Source organism: Echinops telfairi, unplaced genomic scaffold, assembly GCF_000313985.2.
Source record: "Echinops telfairi isolate 266 unplaced genomic scaffold, ASM31398v2 ScPeMD7_7;HRSCAF=31, whole genome shotgun sequence".
NCBI classification, from domain to species: domain Eukaryota; kingdom Metazoa; phylum Chordata; class Mammalia; order Afrosoricida; family Tenrecidae; genus Echinops; species Echinops telfairi.
Genome location: NW_022103904.1, coordinates 27,277,677 through 27,292,272, shown reverse-complemented (window position 1 = coordinate 27,292,272; position 14,596 = coordinate 27,277,677). Strand labels below are relative to the sequence as shown.

Below are 14,596 nucleotides of genomic sequence, written 5' to 3'. Positions count from 1 at the left end.
CTTTTGATAGCCGGGCACCATCACCTTTCTTCGCCACATTTGCTTATGCACCCATTTGTCTTCAGCGATTGTATCATGGAGGTGAGTACACAATGATATAATTTTTTGTTCTTTGACACCTGGTAACTGATCCCTTCGGCACCTCATGATCACACAGGCTGATGTGTTCTTCCATGTGGGCTTTGTTGCTTCTGAGCTAGATGGCTGCTTGTTTACCTTCAAGCTTTTAAGACCCCAGGCGCTATATCTTTTGATAGCCAGGCACTATCAGTTTTCTTCACCACATTTGCTTATTCACCTGCTTTGTCTGTAGTTGTTGCGTCTGGAAGGTGAGCATCACAGTATGCCAATTTAATAGAAGAAAGTATTCATGCATTGAGGGAGTACTTGAGTGGAAGCCCAGTGTCCTTCTGCTACCTTGAATACTAAACCTATAAATACAGGGCACATAGATCTATTTCCTCATCCTCATATATAAATACATTTGCATATGTACATGTCTTTATCTAGTCCTCTATATGAAGGCAGGGTTTTCCTTGATCTAACTCTTCAAAGAATTCTGCAAGCTCTGATTTTGACCAAGTCATATCCTTCAGGGACCTTTAGCATCTTTTTGGAATGTTCTTTGCATCTCCTGGACGGCCATGATCTCACCAGCTAGGTCTGCACACAGCACAGGCAGAGAGGGCAGGAGAGTGTCTCTATTTCTGCCAAGGCTCTTGCGATGTCCTCCTGGATGGCCTTGATCTCACCAGCCAGGTCCACGCATAGTGCGGGCAGAGAGGACAGGAGAGTCTCCCATGCTTATCTTTAACTGAAAGAACTCATGAAAAAAATTCAAGCCTTTAGTTTTAGTATTGAAAGATTCTTGGTCAAAAAAATGATACAGGATGCATCAAAAGAAGATGGAAAGAATACAGAGTCACTTTATAAAACAGAATTAGTCAACATTCCACCCTTTCAAGAGGTAGCATATGAACAAGAACCAATGGTGGCTGAAGGATGAGTTTCAATCAGCACTGAAAGCATTAACCAAAAATAAGGCTTGAGAATTGATGGAATACCAGTGGAAATGTTTCAACAAGCTGATGAAACACTGGAAGCACTCACTTGGCTGTGCCAGGTAATTTGGAAGACAGCTACTTGGCCAACTGACAGGAAGAAACCCACATTTGTACCCATTCCAAAGAAAGCTGATCCAATAGAAAGCTCAAATTATGGAACAATATCATTAATACCACATACAGGTAAAATTTTGTTGAGCATCCAACAATGGTTGCAGGAGGGAACTACCAGAAGTTCAGGTTCGATTCAAGAGGATGTGAAACAAGGGGGTATCTTTGCTGATGCCAGATGGATCTAGGCTGAAAGAGAATGTCAGAAAGGTTACAAAGATCAGGTTATTGTGTGACAAAAGAGGTTGAGCTCATTATTACATAACTGCTAGTTTTTATCGTTTCTGCCTGCTGTATGAGGGGGTACCCCGCCCCCCCAAAACTCCCCCTGGAATATTTGTTCAAAGCTATGCATTTACATTTTTTTACAAAACAACCTTATCACCTTGAAAGTATTCTCCATTATACTTAATACATTCGGCAAAGCTGCCATTCCATTCTTGGAAACATTTTTGAAACTCATCTGTTTGGATGGTTGACAGCAATTCCCTTGGTTTTTTCTTCATCTCTTCTGTGTTGTCAAATCCCTGTCCTTTCATGTCCCTCTTCATTTGCAGAAACAAGGTCATGGAGTGAGGTCAAGTACGGGGGGCAAGAGAGGCATGCTGTTTTTTGCTAAAAAAAAAACGTGCACTGAGATGGCTCCGTGAGCAGCTGCATTGTGGTGGCAAATTCAGTTCCCCATCTGCCACAAATCAGGCCTTATTGTCCCACACAGTTATTGTATCTTTTTAGAACCTCTAAATAGAAAGCTTGATTAACAGTCTGACCTGAGGGAACAAACTCCAGATGCACTATGAGTTGAAATTTTTGTCCCTTCGGGAAGTTGAAGGACGTTCAGAATGAAGTTTGTCTTCAATCAACATTTCACCTTGTTTGAAACAAGAAAACCACTTGTAGACTTGAATTTTTTTCCATAGCGCTGTCTTTGTAAGCTGTGTTCAATATCACAACAGTTTCCCGTCGCAGTTTTCCCAAGTAGGAAACAAAATTTCACAGCCACATGCTTTCTCTTAAATCGGCCACCACAAAAAAACAAGGTTCAAGCGAAACTGCTTTTACAAAAAAAAATTCACTGTGACCAGAGAGAACCTCCCCAGGGGACGCCACTGGGTGCACTAATTGAGAGAGGTTTTTGATGCTTGACTGGGTGTGGGGGAGGCTCTGCCCAGTGCAATTCCGTTTTTTGTTTTTTTTTTGTATACCCTTGTATCTTGTTAATGCTCAAAATAGTTAGATAACAGATTTTTTACTATTATTGTAAATAAGAACTGCCGGATAAGAAGATAGTTGATAAGCAAGTGGTATGCATGTTGGGATATTTATCATTACTAACTTTTTGCATAAATTATTTGGGAATGTTTGAATCTTCAGTTACAATTTTGAATTTGCTATTTTACCTTGCAGTTCATTTTTTGCTTCATGTGTTAAGAAGCTTGACAATTATGAAATGACCTTTTATCTCTGGTGATGCTTCTTATTCTAAATTTTTTACTTAAGTAATAATATTAAGAAAAAAAATCAGGAGTCCTCATGGCATAGTGGGCTTCTGGTTTGGCTCTTAGCATTAGTTTGAACACATCAGCCACTCCGATCAGGCTTTCTACTCCCATGAGTATTTGCAACTTTAGGGGCATTTCTTGTCCTATACTCTTGTTCCATAGTGTCCCAATGAGTTGGAATTGACTCAGTGGCAAGAGTTCAGAATTTGAAAAATGAAGAAACAATTGACCATAGAAGTATGGCTTTATTTTTGGCCTCTCAGTTCTATTACATTGTTCTTTATGTCTGTCCTTATACCTGTACTATTTATTATGGAAGTTTTACATTTTGTTTTAAAATTGGGAAATGAGTTCTCTAACCGTGTTCTTCAAGATTGTTTTAACTATTCAGAATTTTTTGTAGTCCTTTTTAAATTTGACTTTTTCTTGTTTAAAAAAATAAAAGAGTGTTGGAATTTTTATATAGATTGCGTTGAATCTGTGGATTACTTTGGAAGCCTTGACCTAAAAATATTTTCTGATCCATGAGCATCTGTCTTTCCATTTATAGCCATCTTCAAATTTTAAAAATAGCTGTATAGTTTTACAAATTTTGTGTTGTACAGGTCTTTTACCTCCCTGGTTAAATATATTCTTAGATATTTTATACTTTGAGATGCTTTTGTAAATTAGCTTCTTTATTGCGTGTTCATATGGTTCATTGCTTGTGATTAGAAATGAACTGATTTTTGTGTGGTGATCTTGTACACTGCAAGTTTTTTTAATTCATTTATTAGCCTTAGTAGCTTTGTTGGGGATTATCTCAGCTTTCTACGTATAGGATTATGTCATGTCTGACTATAGATAGGTATGGTTTGTTTTTTTGGATGCATTTGATCCCTTGCCTAGTTGCTCTGGACTAAAACTTTCAGTGTAGTGTAGAATAGCAGGGGTGGGAGCAGTTATTCTTCTGTTTTTCAACCTGGAGGATGATGTTGGTTGTAGGGTTTTCATAAAGAATGCCCTTTGTTGTTTTAAGAAATTTCTATTATTAGTTTGCTATTGTTTTTATAATGATTTTATTAGCTATGAAAAGTTATTCAACTGTATAGATCATAATATGAAGCACAAAAATTCTGGAATGCTTCATTTTGCCGGTGTCATAGTGGATTATGGTTGAGCTGTGTGTTAGTCTAGGTACTTTAGAGAAACAAATCCACAGAAACTCATGTATAAGAGAGAGATTTATATAAAGGGTAAGTGCACATCAAGAAAACCCAGTGCTGTCCAAACCCACAAGTCCAACATTAACCCATTAGCCCATATATCCAACACCAATCCACAAAGTCCTCTTCCATCTCACAAAACACACACTATGATGCCAACTGCGGGAGGAAAGCTGAATCAGTGAACCAGGGCTGCATTGGGGTAGGTCCATGTGACTTCTCAGGGATGTCTTGCAGGAAGTGAGCCTTGCCAGCTGAAGCAAAGAACTGGCTGAGGCAGCTGCACCCTGGTCTGACCATCAGAAAACAAGAGGACCCGAGAACTAGAAAGGCGAGGCTCACTGAGCCATTTATCCCTCTCCCCTTCAATTAACCCCACTTGTGTTTATCGACCAGGTTGGCACAATAAACTAAATACCTCAAGCTGCTAATAGCAAAGCCAACATTTCAAACCCACTGTAAAGATTTATAGCCTCAGAAATCCAAAGAGGCAATTCTCTTTCCTGTAGGGTAGCTGTGCATCAGAACCAGCTTAATAATAGTGAGTTTGGAAACACAGTGACAGCAGCATAAAGTTATAATTAATACTCATTTGGAAAGCCAAATTTGCCCTCCAATCACCTTATGCAATAATCTCATCTAAATTCTTTCAGCAGCCCACGTGGGTCCTTCATGCAAACTAACTGGTAGCGTGGTTAATTTTTTATAGCTCTCTTTTCCTGTAAAGGAACTCTGGTGGTGCAGTGGGTTAAATGTTGGGCTTCTAACTACAAGGTTGGCTGTTTCAACTCACCAGAGAAAGATGAAACTGTTCTTGTAAAGATTTACAGTTCTATTCTGTCTTATAAGGTCGCTCTTATAACTACTGGAAGTTGTTACATTTTATTGTGCCTACCATCTTCAAATGTGTGAGATCCATATTGCTAATTACAGTGGCTTATTACTTAGTATTTAATTTTTATGAATATATTACAGTCCATTTTTGGGATATATTTACGTAATTTATTTGTGGCTTACTAACAATAATGCTCCAAACATTCCAATGAGTGTCGTTGCACAAACAGATGTATGCATCTCTGTTTTATGTATATTTAGTAGTGGAAATTTTAATTTATAATGTATGTAGTTCTAGTAGATGTATCACAGTTTTTCAAAGAGATTGTACTTACTTTAACTATAATAATTTAATTATATGCTATACTTTAGTGGTTGATCATGCACCCCCTGGGTGGTGCAAACTGTTAATTCAGTTGCTATTAACCAGAAGGTTGGTGGGGAGACTGAGTCATAATCAAATCAAGCAAATTATATAGAACAGAAGTTTTCCTTCTTAAAAAAAATTCTTCAGTTATTTTTAAACATCAAAATAATAAAAGTGAATGCTATATATGTTCTCTTATTTGATACAGTCCAGGAAAAGAGGCGTGCCTGACGGGTTTTGGTCAAATTTATAGTCTTCATCTGCAAGTTGAAGAATTTTGACTTTATTTTCAAACCATCTAAAAACTAGCAAAGGAAGTACAGGAGTAGTGCTAGGGGTGGGAATTTCTGAGGTAAAATTGCTCTTATTTAATTAAAAAATATTGAGCTTATTTGATGATGTACTGTTACTGGGAGAGAGAAGATGCCCTTTCTTCAGTCACCCACATACTGAACAGATGGTACTACCATTATGTTGTCACAAGGTTTTAGTTAATGGATTTGGTGAACCTTGCTCACCCCTTAAAGGTCACTTTACATGCCACTGCATAAGAGTAACTTTCTGTCTCCAGAGTAGTAAGTCAGGTAGCTTAACTATGTCTTTTTCTCTCTGTTTCTCCTTCATAACAAACAATACATTGTAACTATATGAATATGATTTTTATTATTTATACTTCACATTCCCCTATCGTGCCTTCATCTACTTTATAGGCACTCAAAACCTAGTAGACATTAAAAAACAAAACAAAACAAAAACACTTAAAAGCTAGGAAGTTCAATGTAGTGATTAGGCTAACTAAAGTTGAGAGAGGAGACATAGATAAAGATACCAAAAGTTTCATTTGGTACGTAAGTGACACATAAAGGGTGAAGTTGGTGGTTTGGAAATAATTGCTTAAAATACACTGAATTCAGAAGCTAATCAGACATTCAAAGTGATTTATACTGTTGATTACTGGGAGTTGCAGGTTACAACTCAAGGAATAAGGGCTAAGGATGTAGAAGAAGACTTAGTTGCTGTCAGAGTGGTAGAACAGCATCAGGAGAATGTTAGTGCTGCAAAAATTAAATTGGATTAAAAAGCTACAGGATTGGAAAATACAGGAATTATAACTTTTAAGAATGTTTAGTCTTTTGGAGTTTTGTTTATCAGTAACTGAATGAATGATTTTCAGGACTTCTTGACAGTTAAAAGAAGTGTAAACTAAGGAGATAGGCAAAGAAAGGAATAAAAGTAATAAAGTTTTGAGAGTTCTAGATGAAAACATTTTTTTTAGAAGTACGTTAATAAAACTGTAGAATGGAGTAAGGCAAGGTAAGCCAGATGCAGTGTGTTCGTAATCTGCCTTCAACTTTTATAGGATACTGGGTGAATTTCTTAATCTCTGGAGTTTGATTTCTTTAGATATTAAAGTGCAGTTTATTTTAACCTAAATAATTCAATTTGTCATGTTCAGGAATATTCCGATTGAATAAAAATGAGTAAAGAATTTACAGTGATTATTTGGAGATTGTTGTAAGCTTTGGAACTTGGTTTTAGGTAAGAATTAAGTTTTGATAGATGTATGGAATGGTTGGTATAAAATAATAATCTGTAATATAATGAGGCTATATTGTTTGTGAAGCATTGTTCAACATATTTTCGATACATTTTCCCTAAAACTTGCAAAATCTTCCAAAGTATTACCTCAGTTTCATAGATTAGATATCTGAAAACTATGCAAGTCAAGGGATTTGCCATCATTGCTACCTAGGAGTAGATAAAAAACAGATGTCCATATTTGTACTTAATGTAACAGCTTCTGGGAATGCAGGATGAAAATAAAAAGGTAAATTGTTATTGGTGTCTGAAGGGCATAGAGAGATGTAGCCAAACAGTTTTCATATAGTCTCAGATTTTCAGCCCCTTTCGAGGGAGGAAAGAGTAAAGAAATGGAACGCACTCTAAACTCTGAATGAAAGCGGGAAACATAGCTGTGCCCGCTGAAAGCACTTAGGTAACCGGCCCTGCCTAACCACCTTTCCACCATCCTGACAACAGCAGTAGGGTAATTTTTCTCTTGATAACTTTTTAGGTACTCTTAAATATTATAAAAAATAAAATTTATATCAGGTTTTAGTTAAAAACAGTATTTATTTTGGAAGTATATCCAGATGTTATAAAAAGAATTGAGTGAGGTGTTTTATATTTTAGGTTGAAAATCTATAAGAACCTGACATCAGAATTCACCTGCTCATCATAAGTTTCGTGAAATATGGTATGTTTTTGTTTTATTTAATGCATACTGCATACATAGTTTACTGTTGTGGTTTAATTTTACTTGATGTGAATGTTAGAACAATGACATGGTTTTAACAGATTACTGTTGTTTTTAAAACATTGTGTTAAGTGTTAATAAGGAATAATATTTTGTAATGCCTACTTTAAGGAACTTAAGGCTTCATAGATAATATTAAAGGAACAAAAGCTCACTACCATTGAGTTGATTCTTAATTAGAGTGCTCATATAGGACGGAATAGAACTGTAAATCCTCATGAGAGCAGATAACTTCATTGTTCTCCAGTGGGTTTGAAAAGCCAGCCTTGCAGTTTGTGGTCTGGTAGTTAACCACTGAACCACCAGAGCTTCTTAAGAACAGAGAGCTACAGAAAATAACTATGTGACCAGTTAGATTGCATGAGGGACCCAAGTGAGTTGCTGAAAAAATGTAGATGAGATTATTGCATTGAATAAGTCAGACCAAAGAATAATCAATGCGTTTGAATTACAGTGCTGGAGAGAAAAATACTGAAAGTACCATGGGCTTTCAAAAAACCAAACAAATCTGTCTTGGAAAAATTGTAGCCAGAATGCGCCTTAGAGGCAAGGATGGTGAGACTTCATCTGGAGAGACCAGTCCCTAGAGAAGGCCATCATGCTTGATAAAGTAGAGGGGCAGTGAAAAAGAGGAAAACCCTTGACAAGCTGGATTGACACAGTGGCTGCAGCAATGGGCTCATATATAAGAAAATAGTGAGGATGGCACAAGACAGCAGCATTTGTTCTGTTCTACATAGGGTCGCTATGAGTTTGAATTGACTCAGCGGCACCTGACAACAACTGCACTAAGTAAAATAGGATGCCTAAGAAGATTGAAGTACAGATTTGGCTTTTAGGCTGTGAATAGTAATAATCAATTTTACTTGCTCGGCTTTTGTGTTGTGCTGACATTCATCCTAAAAATCCTCTAAAATGAGTATTAATATTAGTTCAAGGCTATCTGGTGGCTTAGTTGGTTACACATTGAGTTATGATCAGCAGTTCAAAGCTGCCAGTCACTCCATGCAAGAACGATGACGCTGCCTGCTCTTGTAAAGATTTAAAGTTTTGGAAACCCAAGGGGACAGTTGTAATCTGTCCTGTAGGATTGCTATGAGTTGGATTCAACTCTTTGGCAGTAGGCATTATGTTAGTTCTATTAAGGGGGAAACGGAGGCTCAGAAAAATTAAGTAACTTGCCCAAGATTTTTCAACTTATCAGTGATTAGACCGGTGCTTGAATTCCTGCATTCTAATTATAGTGTTCTGTGTATTGCAGACTTTATGGAAGTAGAAAATATAAGAGGAGAGGGTGTTGACTTAGTAATTAAAAACCAACCAACCAACCATGTAGCTATTTAGTATCAGTTGACTTCTTAATTAATCTGCTCATTTTTGTACTTACAATTGGAAGTTGGACTTGTGTAATATTTGGATTTTCTAAATACACATGTACTATTTCATGAAAATCCAAGAAGGAATTATGATAACCACTGCTCATTTCATGGGCTCTGTTACCCCATATGAACTCAGGAATATTTTAGGTTCTTATTCGAGCATGTAGCTATGATAGAAATATCTGGAATTCAGATTACTGTTTTCATAGATTTTAAATGCTATTTATTGGAATCCTCATTAAAATTACTTAAATATACTCAGAACAACCTTCACCCTTATCTGAATTTGAAGACTGTTTTTGGACTGCTGGGGTGTGGACTTGAGCATTAATGTTTTGATTCTTCTCCTGAGGTTCTCAGATACTGTACTGTTTTATATTGAGTTCTATACCCTTACTGATAATCATTCACCTTCTGTACTTATCAGTGGTTAGTTTGAAGCTGTTAACTATGAATGATTTTTCTCCCACTCCTAATTTTCTTATTTTTTAGTTCCCTTTTCAGATTTGGCCTGAATATATATCTTGATGAGAGAATCATGAAAGGAAAAACTAGTTGCATGAGAGCTTTTGATACTGGGATATATCTGATGAATGGTGTCTCTGCCAGTACTACAGTATGATTAGGAAGCCTGGTAAATTTGAACCATGACAATCAGGAAAGTTCTGTTAAGGTCAAGTAAAGGGATAAAAAGATAATAGATTAATGAACGAGAAATTATTTTGCCATGTTCTTTGAGGAAAGTGAATCTTGGTGAGTTTATAGCTGAGAAAGAATAGAACATGAATTCTGTAGTACTAAAGGGATTTTGGCTACTGTTAGCCCACCCTACTTAAATTTAGAATAAGTATGGACTAAACTTTGGTAGATGTATGTATAATTATATAACTATTCCATTAAGCATTTGCCTACTTTAGAATTGATTTCTCTTTCAGTTAAAAAAAAAAAGCCCTATTACTAATTAGTTCTCTTAAACCAGTTCCCTTAATTTTGGGGTCTCATGCTATATTCTAAATCTCTTTGCTCATTTAAATATATTTAAATGATGAAACTCAACCATGAAACTCTGTAACAGAACTAAACCAGACCAGGAAAATCCAATCCTGGTAGGAGGTCAGTCCATCTGGGTTTTAGCTCAAGTTCCAGCATTAAATGTAAAATCTTGGGCAAGTCAGTTAATCACTCTGAGACTGTATAGAGTATTGTTTGTCTTTTAAATTATTGCTACAGTGTCTATTGATTTGATAGAACTGAAGTTGTCAAGAGACTCAAATACTGACCAAAGTGCTTTGATAATTGTAACACTCCATAAAAGTTCAAGGGATTACTACCACATGTTTTTCAAGCGAATAGATCATTGAGGGGAGGTGGGTGGGGGGTTTTCTAGAAAACCGTTCTTAAAAGCACTTATAATAATTATTCTTCTGATGAATTTTACATTGACACTTTATTTGAAGCTTTGAGGATTACTTTTTCAACAGTGATTTTTTTATTATATTTAAGTGTTCTAACTAAAGGTTTATTTAATTTATTAGAATTATTAAGCCTACGCTCAGATCAAGTTTATCAGCTAGACTGGTGTGACAACCTGTTTTTAATCAGTGACTCAAAGCTGTGATCACCCTGATGTCACCGAATGGCCACAGCTTGTAAAAGGTAATGCTGGATGTATTTTACACTTTTAAAAGGCTGTCATTATAAAGTATGTGCATGCTCTAAAAATGAATAATTGGTAGCCATACTGCAATAAGAAAAGTGGACCATTAGGACTACTTCGCTTTATCTTCAAATTAAAATCATTTAGTGTTTTTTGCTCAATTGAAAATTTCATTACCAAACCAAAAACCATTTGCTGACAAGTTGATTCCATGTGTGCAGAATGAGACTTTAAGGGACTTTTTAGGAATGTGACCTTTTGGAAGCAGATCACCAGACTGTCTTTCAAGGTTAATCTAGGTGGGTTCTTTCAGTTAACAGTTGAGCACATAGCTATTTATTCCATCCAAGGATTCCTCAGACTGTCAATAGTCACCACAAAAGACCTGTATGAATTAAAAGAACAAACAAAACCCTTCACACTCATCGCCATCAAGTTATAGGGTCTGACTTTGCAGGGCTGTAGAACTGCACCTTTAGGTTACTAGTATTATAAATCTTTACAGAAGCACAAAGCCTCATCTTTCTCCTGGAGCAACTGGTGGATTTGAACTGCTATACATCACATACCTTGCTACCCTGCCTCCTTTGAACAAAGCAGAAAAATACTCAGAAAATATTTCAGAGGCATAGGCATTTTAAAATAGGTTTTAAATTAAAGTGTGCCTTTTATTTGGTGAAAATTATAAGTAAACTTTTCCCTAGAAATTTTTACACCTTTAATAAAACTAGTATACTTTTTTCTCCTAGAGAATTACAATGGAGGTAAAAGAAATAGTTTGCAGGATGGAGAAGATGCATCTAGTAGTATTGGAAATGAGCCACAATTTGAATATGCTAGCTCATGCTGCAGGACTCAGATTATTAGCTGGTGTGCGGTGATCAGATTTCTTCAATCTAAAGACCTAAAATTGAGACAGTTTTAACACTTCTTGTTTTTATTTTCTATTTTTACTTTGTTTTCCAATTAAAAGTTTTTTGTGTGCACGTGTGATTTGTTACTCTGAAAAACTTCAGGTTAACTTGCCTCTGTAATTTTTTATTAGTTATTTTTTCTTTGATTATATGTTTAGAATTTGTTAAAAGTGCAAGCACATACTTTTAAAATTCCAAACACTTGACAGTAAAGAATAAATGCCCTCATTCGAGACCTGGTGGCATGATGGGTTTCTCATTGGGCTGCTAACCATAGGTGGAAGATGAGGGTTTCTGGGTCCATCAAAATGGTATAGCCTTGGAAATCTAGAAGGGGCAGTTCTACTCTGTTCTATAGGGACACTGTGAATTGGAAATGACTTGATGGCAGTCAGGTTGAGTTTTAGGAGCTAGAATAAACTTTGGAAACTGTTACTGGATGTTGATATTTCAATTAGGGTTTGAGTCATTTAGGTATTTTGGGGTAGCTCTTTAAGAATATTAATTTACAGAAATGCACCAGACATGCATTTCACTCACTGAAAGCAAATTGTTTCTCTACGCTCTGCGTGTTTTCACTTTTCTTTTGATTAAAAAAGAGTCAACATCTAGATTAAAAATACAGTCAACATCTAATTTAAACAGAAAGTGACCTGTGCTAATTATGTTTAAGAGACCCAGGACGGATCTTTAATCATTTATTTTTCCTTTCCCCAGACTGAATTAGTATAAATTACTTGATTTGATTTATAAATGTTTATTAGCTAAGTCTAATATTTATCACTACTAAATAATAGTCTAGCACATTTGCATTTTATTGATATATTGATACTCCTCTTGACATTTTCCCTTGCTTAGGTACTAGAACTTGGAGAAACAGAACGTAGTTATCACTTGGTGATTTATCTACCCACTCTACCATTTCAGAAGCTCAAAACTTTGCAGCAGTTTACATATTGTGCTTCTAAGGCTTAGCCTTGCTTTCCTTCATGCTTGTGTCTTTTGCAGTAATATTTATTTTTCTGTTGTTGTGGTCTTATCTTTTCCCTCACTCAACTTTTCTCTTCCTATTATTTGAAAGTTTTGCTGCCTTCATATTTGAAAGCTTCTAATCTGCCTCTCTTCCCTTAGTGCCAGCAGGTTTATTTTTTGTTTTGCAAGCCAGCTCTGCCTCCTTGCAGTATGACATCTGATGCTGGAGGGTCGCACTTTCAAAAATGAGTCAGCTGGTACATGGGGTTATCATCAATTTTTAGCTCTTCTGTCTGGGAGACACAAGTTTGGAAGCAATCTTGGGGTACTTATCCACAAGGCTGGTGGAGACCAGGTGTGTCACAAAGGTGATTTGCTTGCTCCCTGGGGGAGAGGGTGGAGTGAAATTTTTGCATTTATGTCACTGCTATGTCACTGCCACCTCCAGCATGCCCCGATTTTAATTCTTAAATAACTATGAAAAATTGCAATTCAAAGATCTAAAATAAATAATTGAACTGGAAACCTCCCTACCCCCATCCCTATTCTTGTCCTTAGAATCTTAAACTCTGTAGTAAGGGGCAATTTTGAAAGCTTGATAAAGAAGTGACTTTTTTGTTGTTGTGTTTTTGATTTTTAATAGCTAAGGAATGTAAGTGACTCTGATTTTAACATTCTTTCATTAAAGTTCAGAATTTGAAGTTTAAAGTCTCTATTAAAGCTACAGATAAAATTCTTGTAATATCATTTTGGAAATTTAGCTTTTGACTAAAAAATATTTTACGTATTTTGGAAATTTGAAGTTGTTAGCAGTAAGCATTATGTTGATACACCTTAATATATAGTGAGTCAAAGTTTCTTAGTGTCTTAAAATTTTAAGTATATCTACATAAGATAGCAGTAGTATATTAAGAGATAATATAAAACAAATAATAATTATTTATGATTGAAGTCAATTACCCATAGCAAACATTTTATTACCTCAGGGTTATAGCCTGACTGTATGTTTTCAGGGAAAGTGAGTTTTTCTGTCGGACCATGGTAATCATGATCATAATAGCAAATCTTGAAGTGTCTCAAAATTCACAAAGACAATTAGATTTGAGTTTGAGTTATTTAGAGCAGAAGTTGATCAATGCTCTCTCAAAGAATCAAATAGAAAACATTTTAGGTTTAATAGTCCATATGGTCTCTGTTACAACTATTCTATTCTTACAGCACAAAAGTCTCTAGATAGTATATAAATGAATTAGTGTGACTGTGTTCCAATAAAACTTTACTTACAAAAACAGGTGGTGTTTACACTTTTCCTTTTTCTTTAAAAATGCACTGAGGTTTTCCTTAGTTCAGCATTTTTTGGGTAAGATGTGTATAGCAATCTTATCTGACTACTTTTTTCTTGCATTACAATCTTTTAATTGTTTAAAAAGTCTTATTTAGTGCTTAAATACTGTTTTTATATTTGTCTTCCAAAATAACATACCTACTCTTTATGGACTATGGCTTGTTTTACTTAACTTTCCTCAATTGCATTTTACAGATCACCCGGAGAACGCCAGTCTGACGATATTGAAGCTAGCCGAATGTAAGTGTTGCTTAGTTGAGGCTGTTATTTATGTCTTTTAAGCTTCCCTAGATACTTAAATGGTATCACATTATTTACATTTTTTTTTCATTTTAGAAATTATGTCTTTAAAAAAAATGAATTGGGAGCGAATTTCTATCATAGATGATATATATTTTCCCTTTTACCAAATACTTCAGATTCTTGGATTTCTATTTAGAAAATTGCTTACACTTGGATGGATATATCTATATATAATTTTTTGTATAGCAGTTGTAGGGAAATAGTGAGATAAGAATTCACTTCAACTGTTACTTAGTAAGTGCCTGATATGTGCAATCCATTAGGTAATGTTATGGATATAAAGTTTTATACTAAAGTTTACCTTCAAACAATTTACAATCCTCTTCAGGTGAAATACAAGGAAATCATTGTAATTATTATGGGAGAACGATACCCAATAGGCTATGGGAATATAAGGCGCCAGGATAATCAGGTCTATGTTATTGCTTTTCTGCACTGTTTAGTTCTGTTTCACAGCGACCCTATTATGCACAAGAGAATGAGATACTGTACATCTCTGAGCTGTACTCACAATCATTGTTATGTTGTAGCCACTGTGTCAGTCCTTATTCTTGACAGTCTTCCTTATTTTCACTTACCTACTTTACCAAGCATGATGTCCTTTTTCCAAGACTAGTCTTTTTTTT

At 35.6% G+C, this 14,596-nt stretch overlaps 1 protein-coding gene across 2 annotated transcripts in view; it reads left to right on the top strand.

The window, feature by feature from the left end:
• Positions 1-7,274: 7,274 nt before the first annotated feature.
• Positions 7,275-14,596, top strand: part of UBE3A (ubiquitin protein ligase E3A) — a 103,900-nt gene continuing 96,578 nt past the window's right edge. Inside the window, exons 1-4 of one of the 2 annotated variants that reach the window (XM_045286337.1) lie at positions 7,275-7,340; positions 10,315-10,435; positions 12,482-12,677; positions 13,863-13,907. In XM_045286337.1, coding sequence (XP_045142272.1) covers positions 13,906-13,907 — 2 coding nt within the window. In that variant the 5' untranslated portion in view covers positions 7,275-7,340; positions 10,315-10,435; positions 12,482-12,677; positions 13,863-13,905. The remainder of the gene's footprint in view (positions 7,341-10,314; positions 10,436-12,481; positions 12,678-13,862; positions 13,908-14,596) is intronic. The other variant, XM_004708107.2, reaches the window with a different exon arrangement.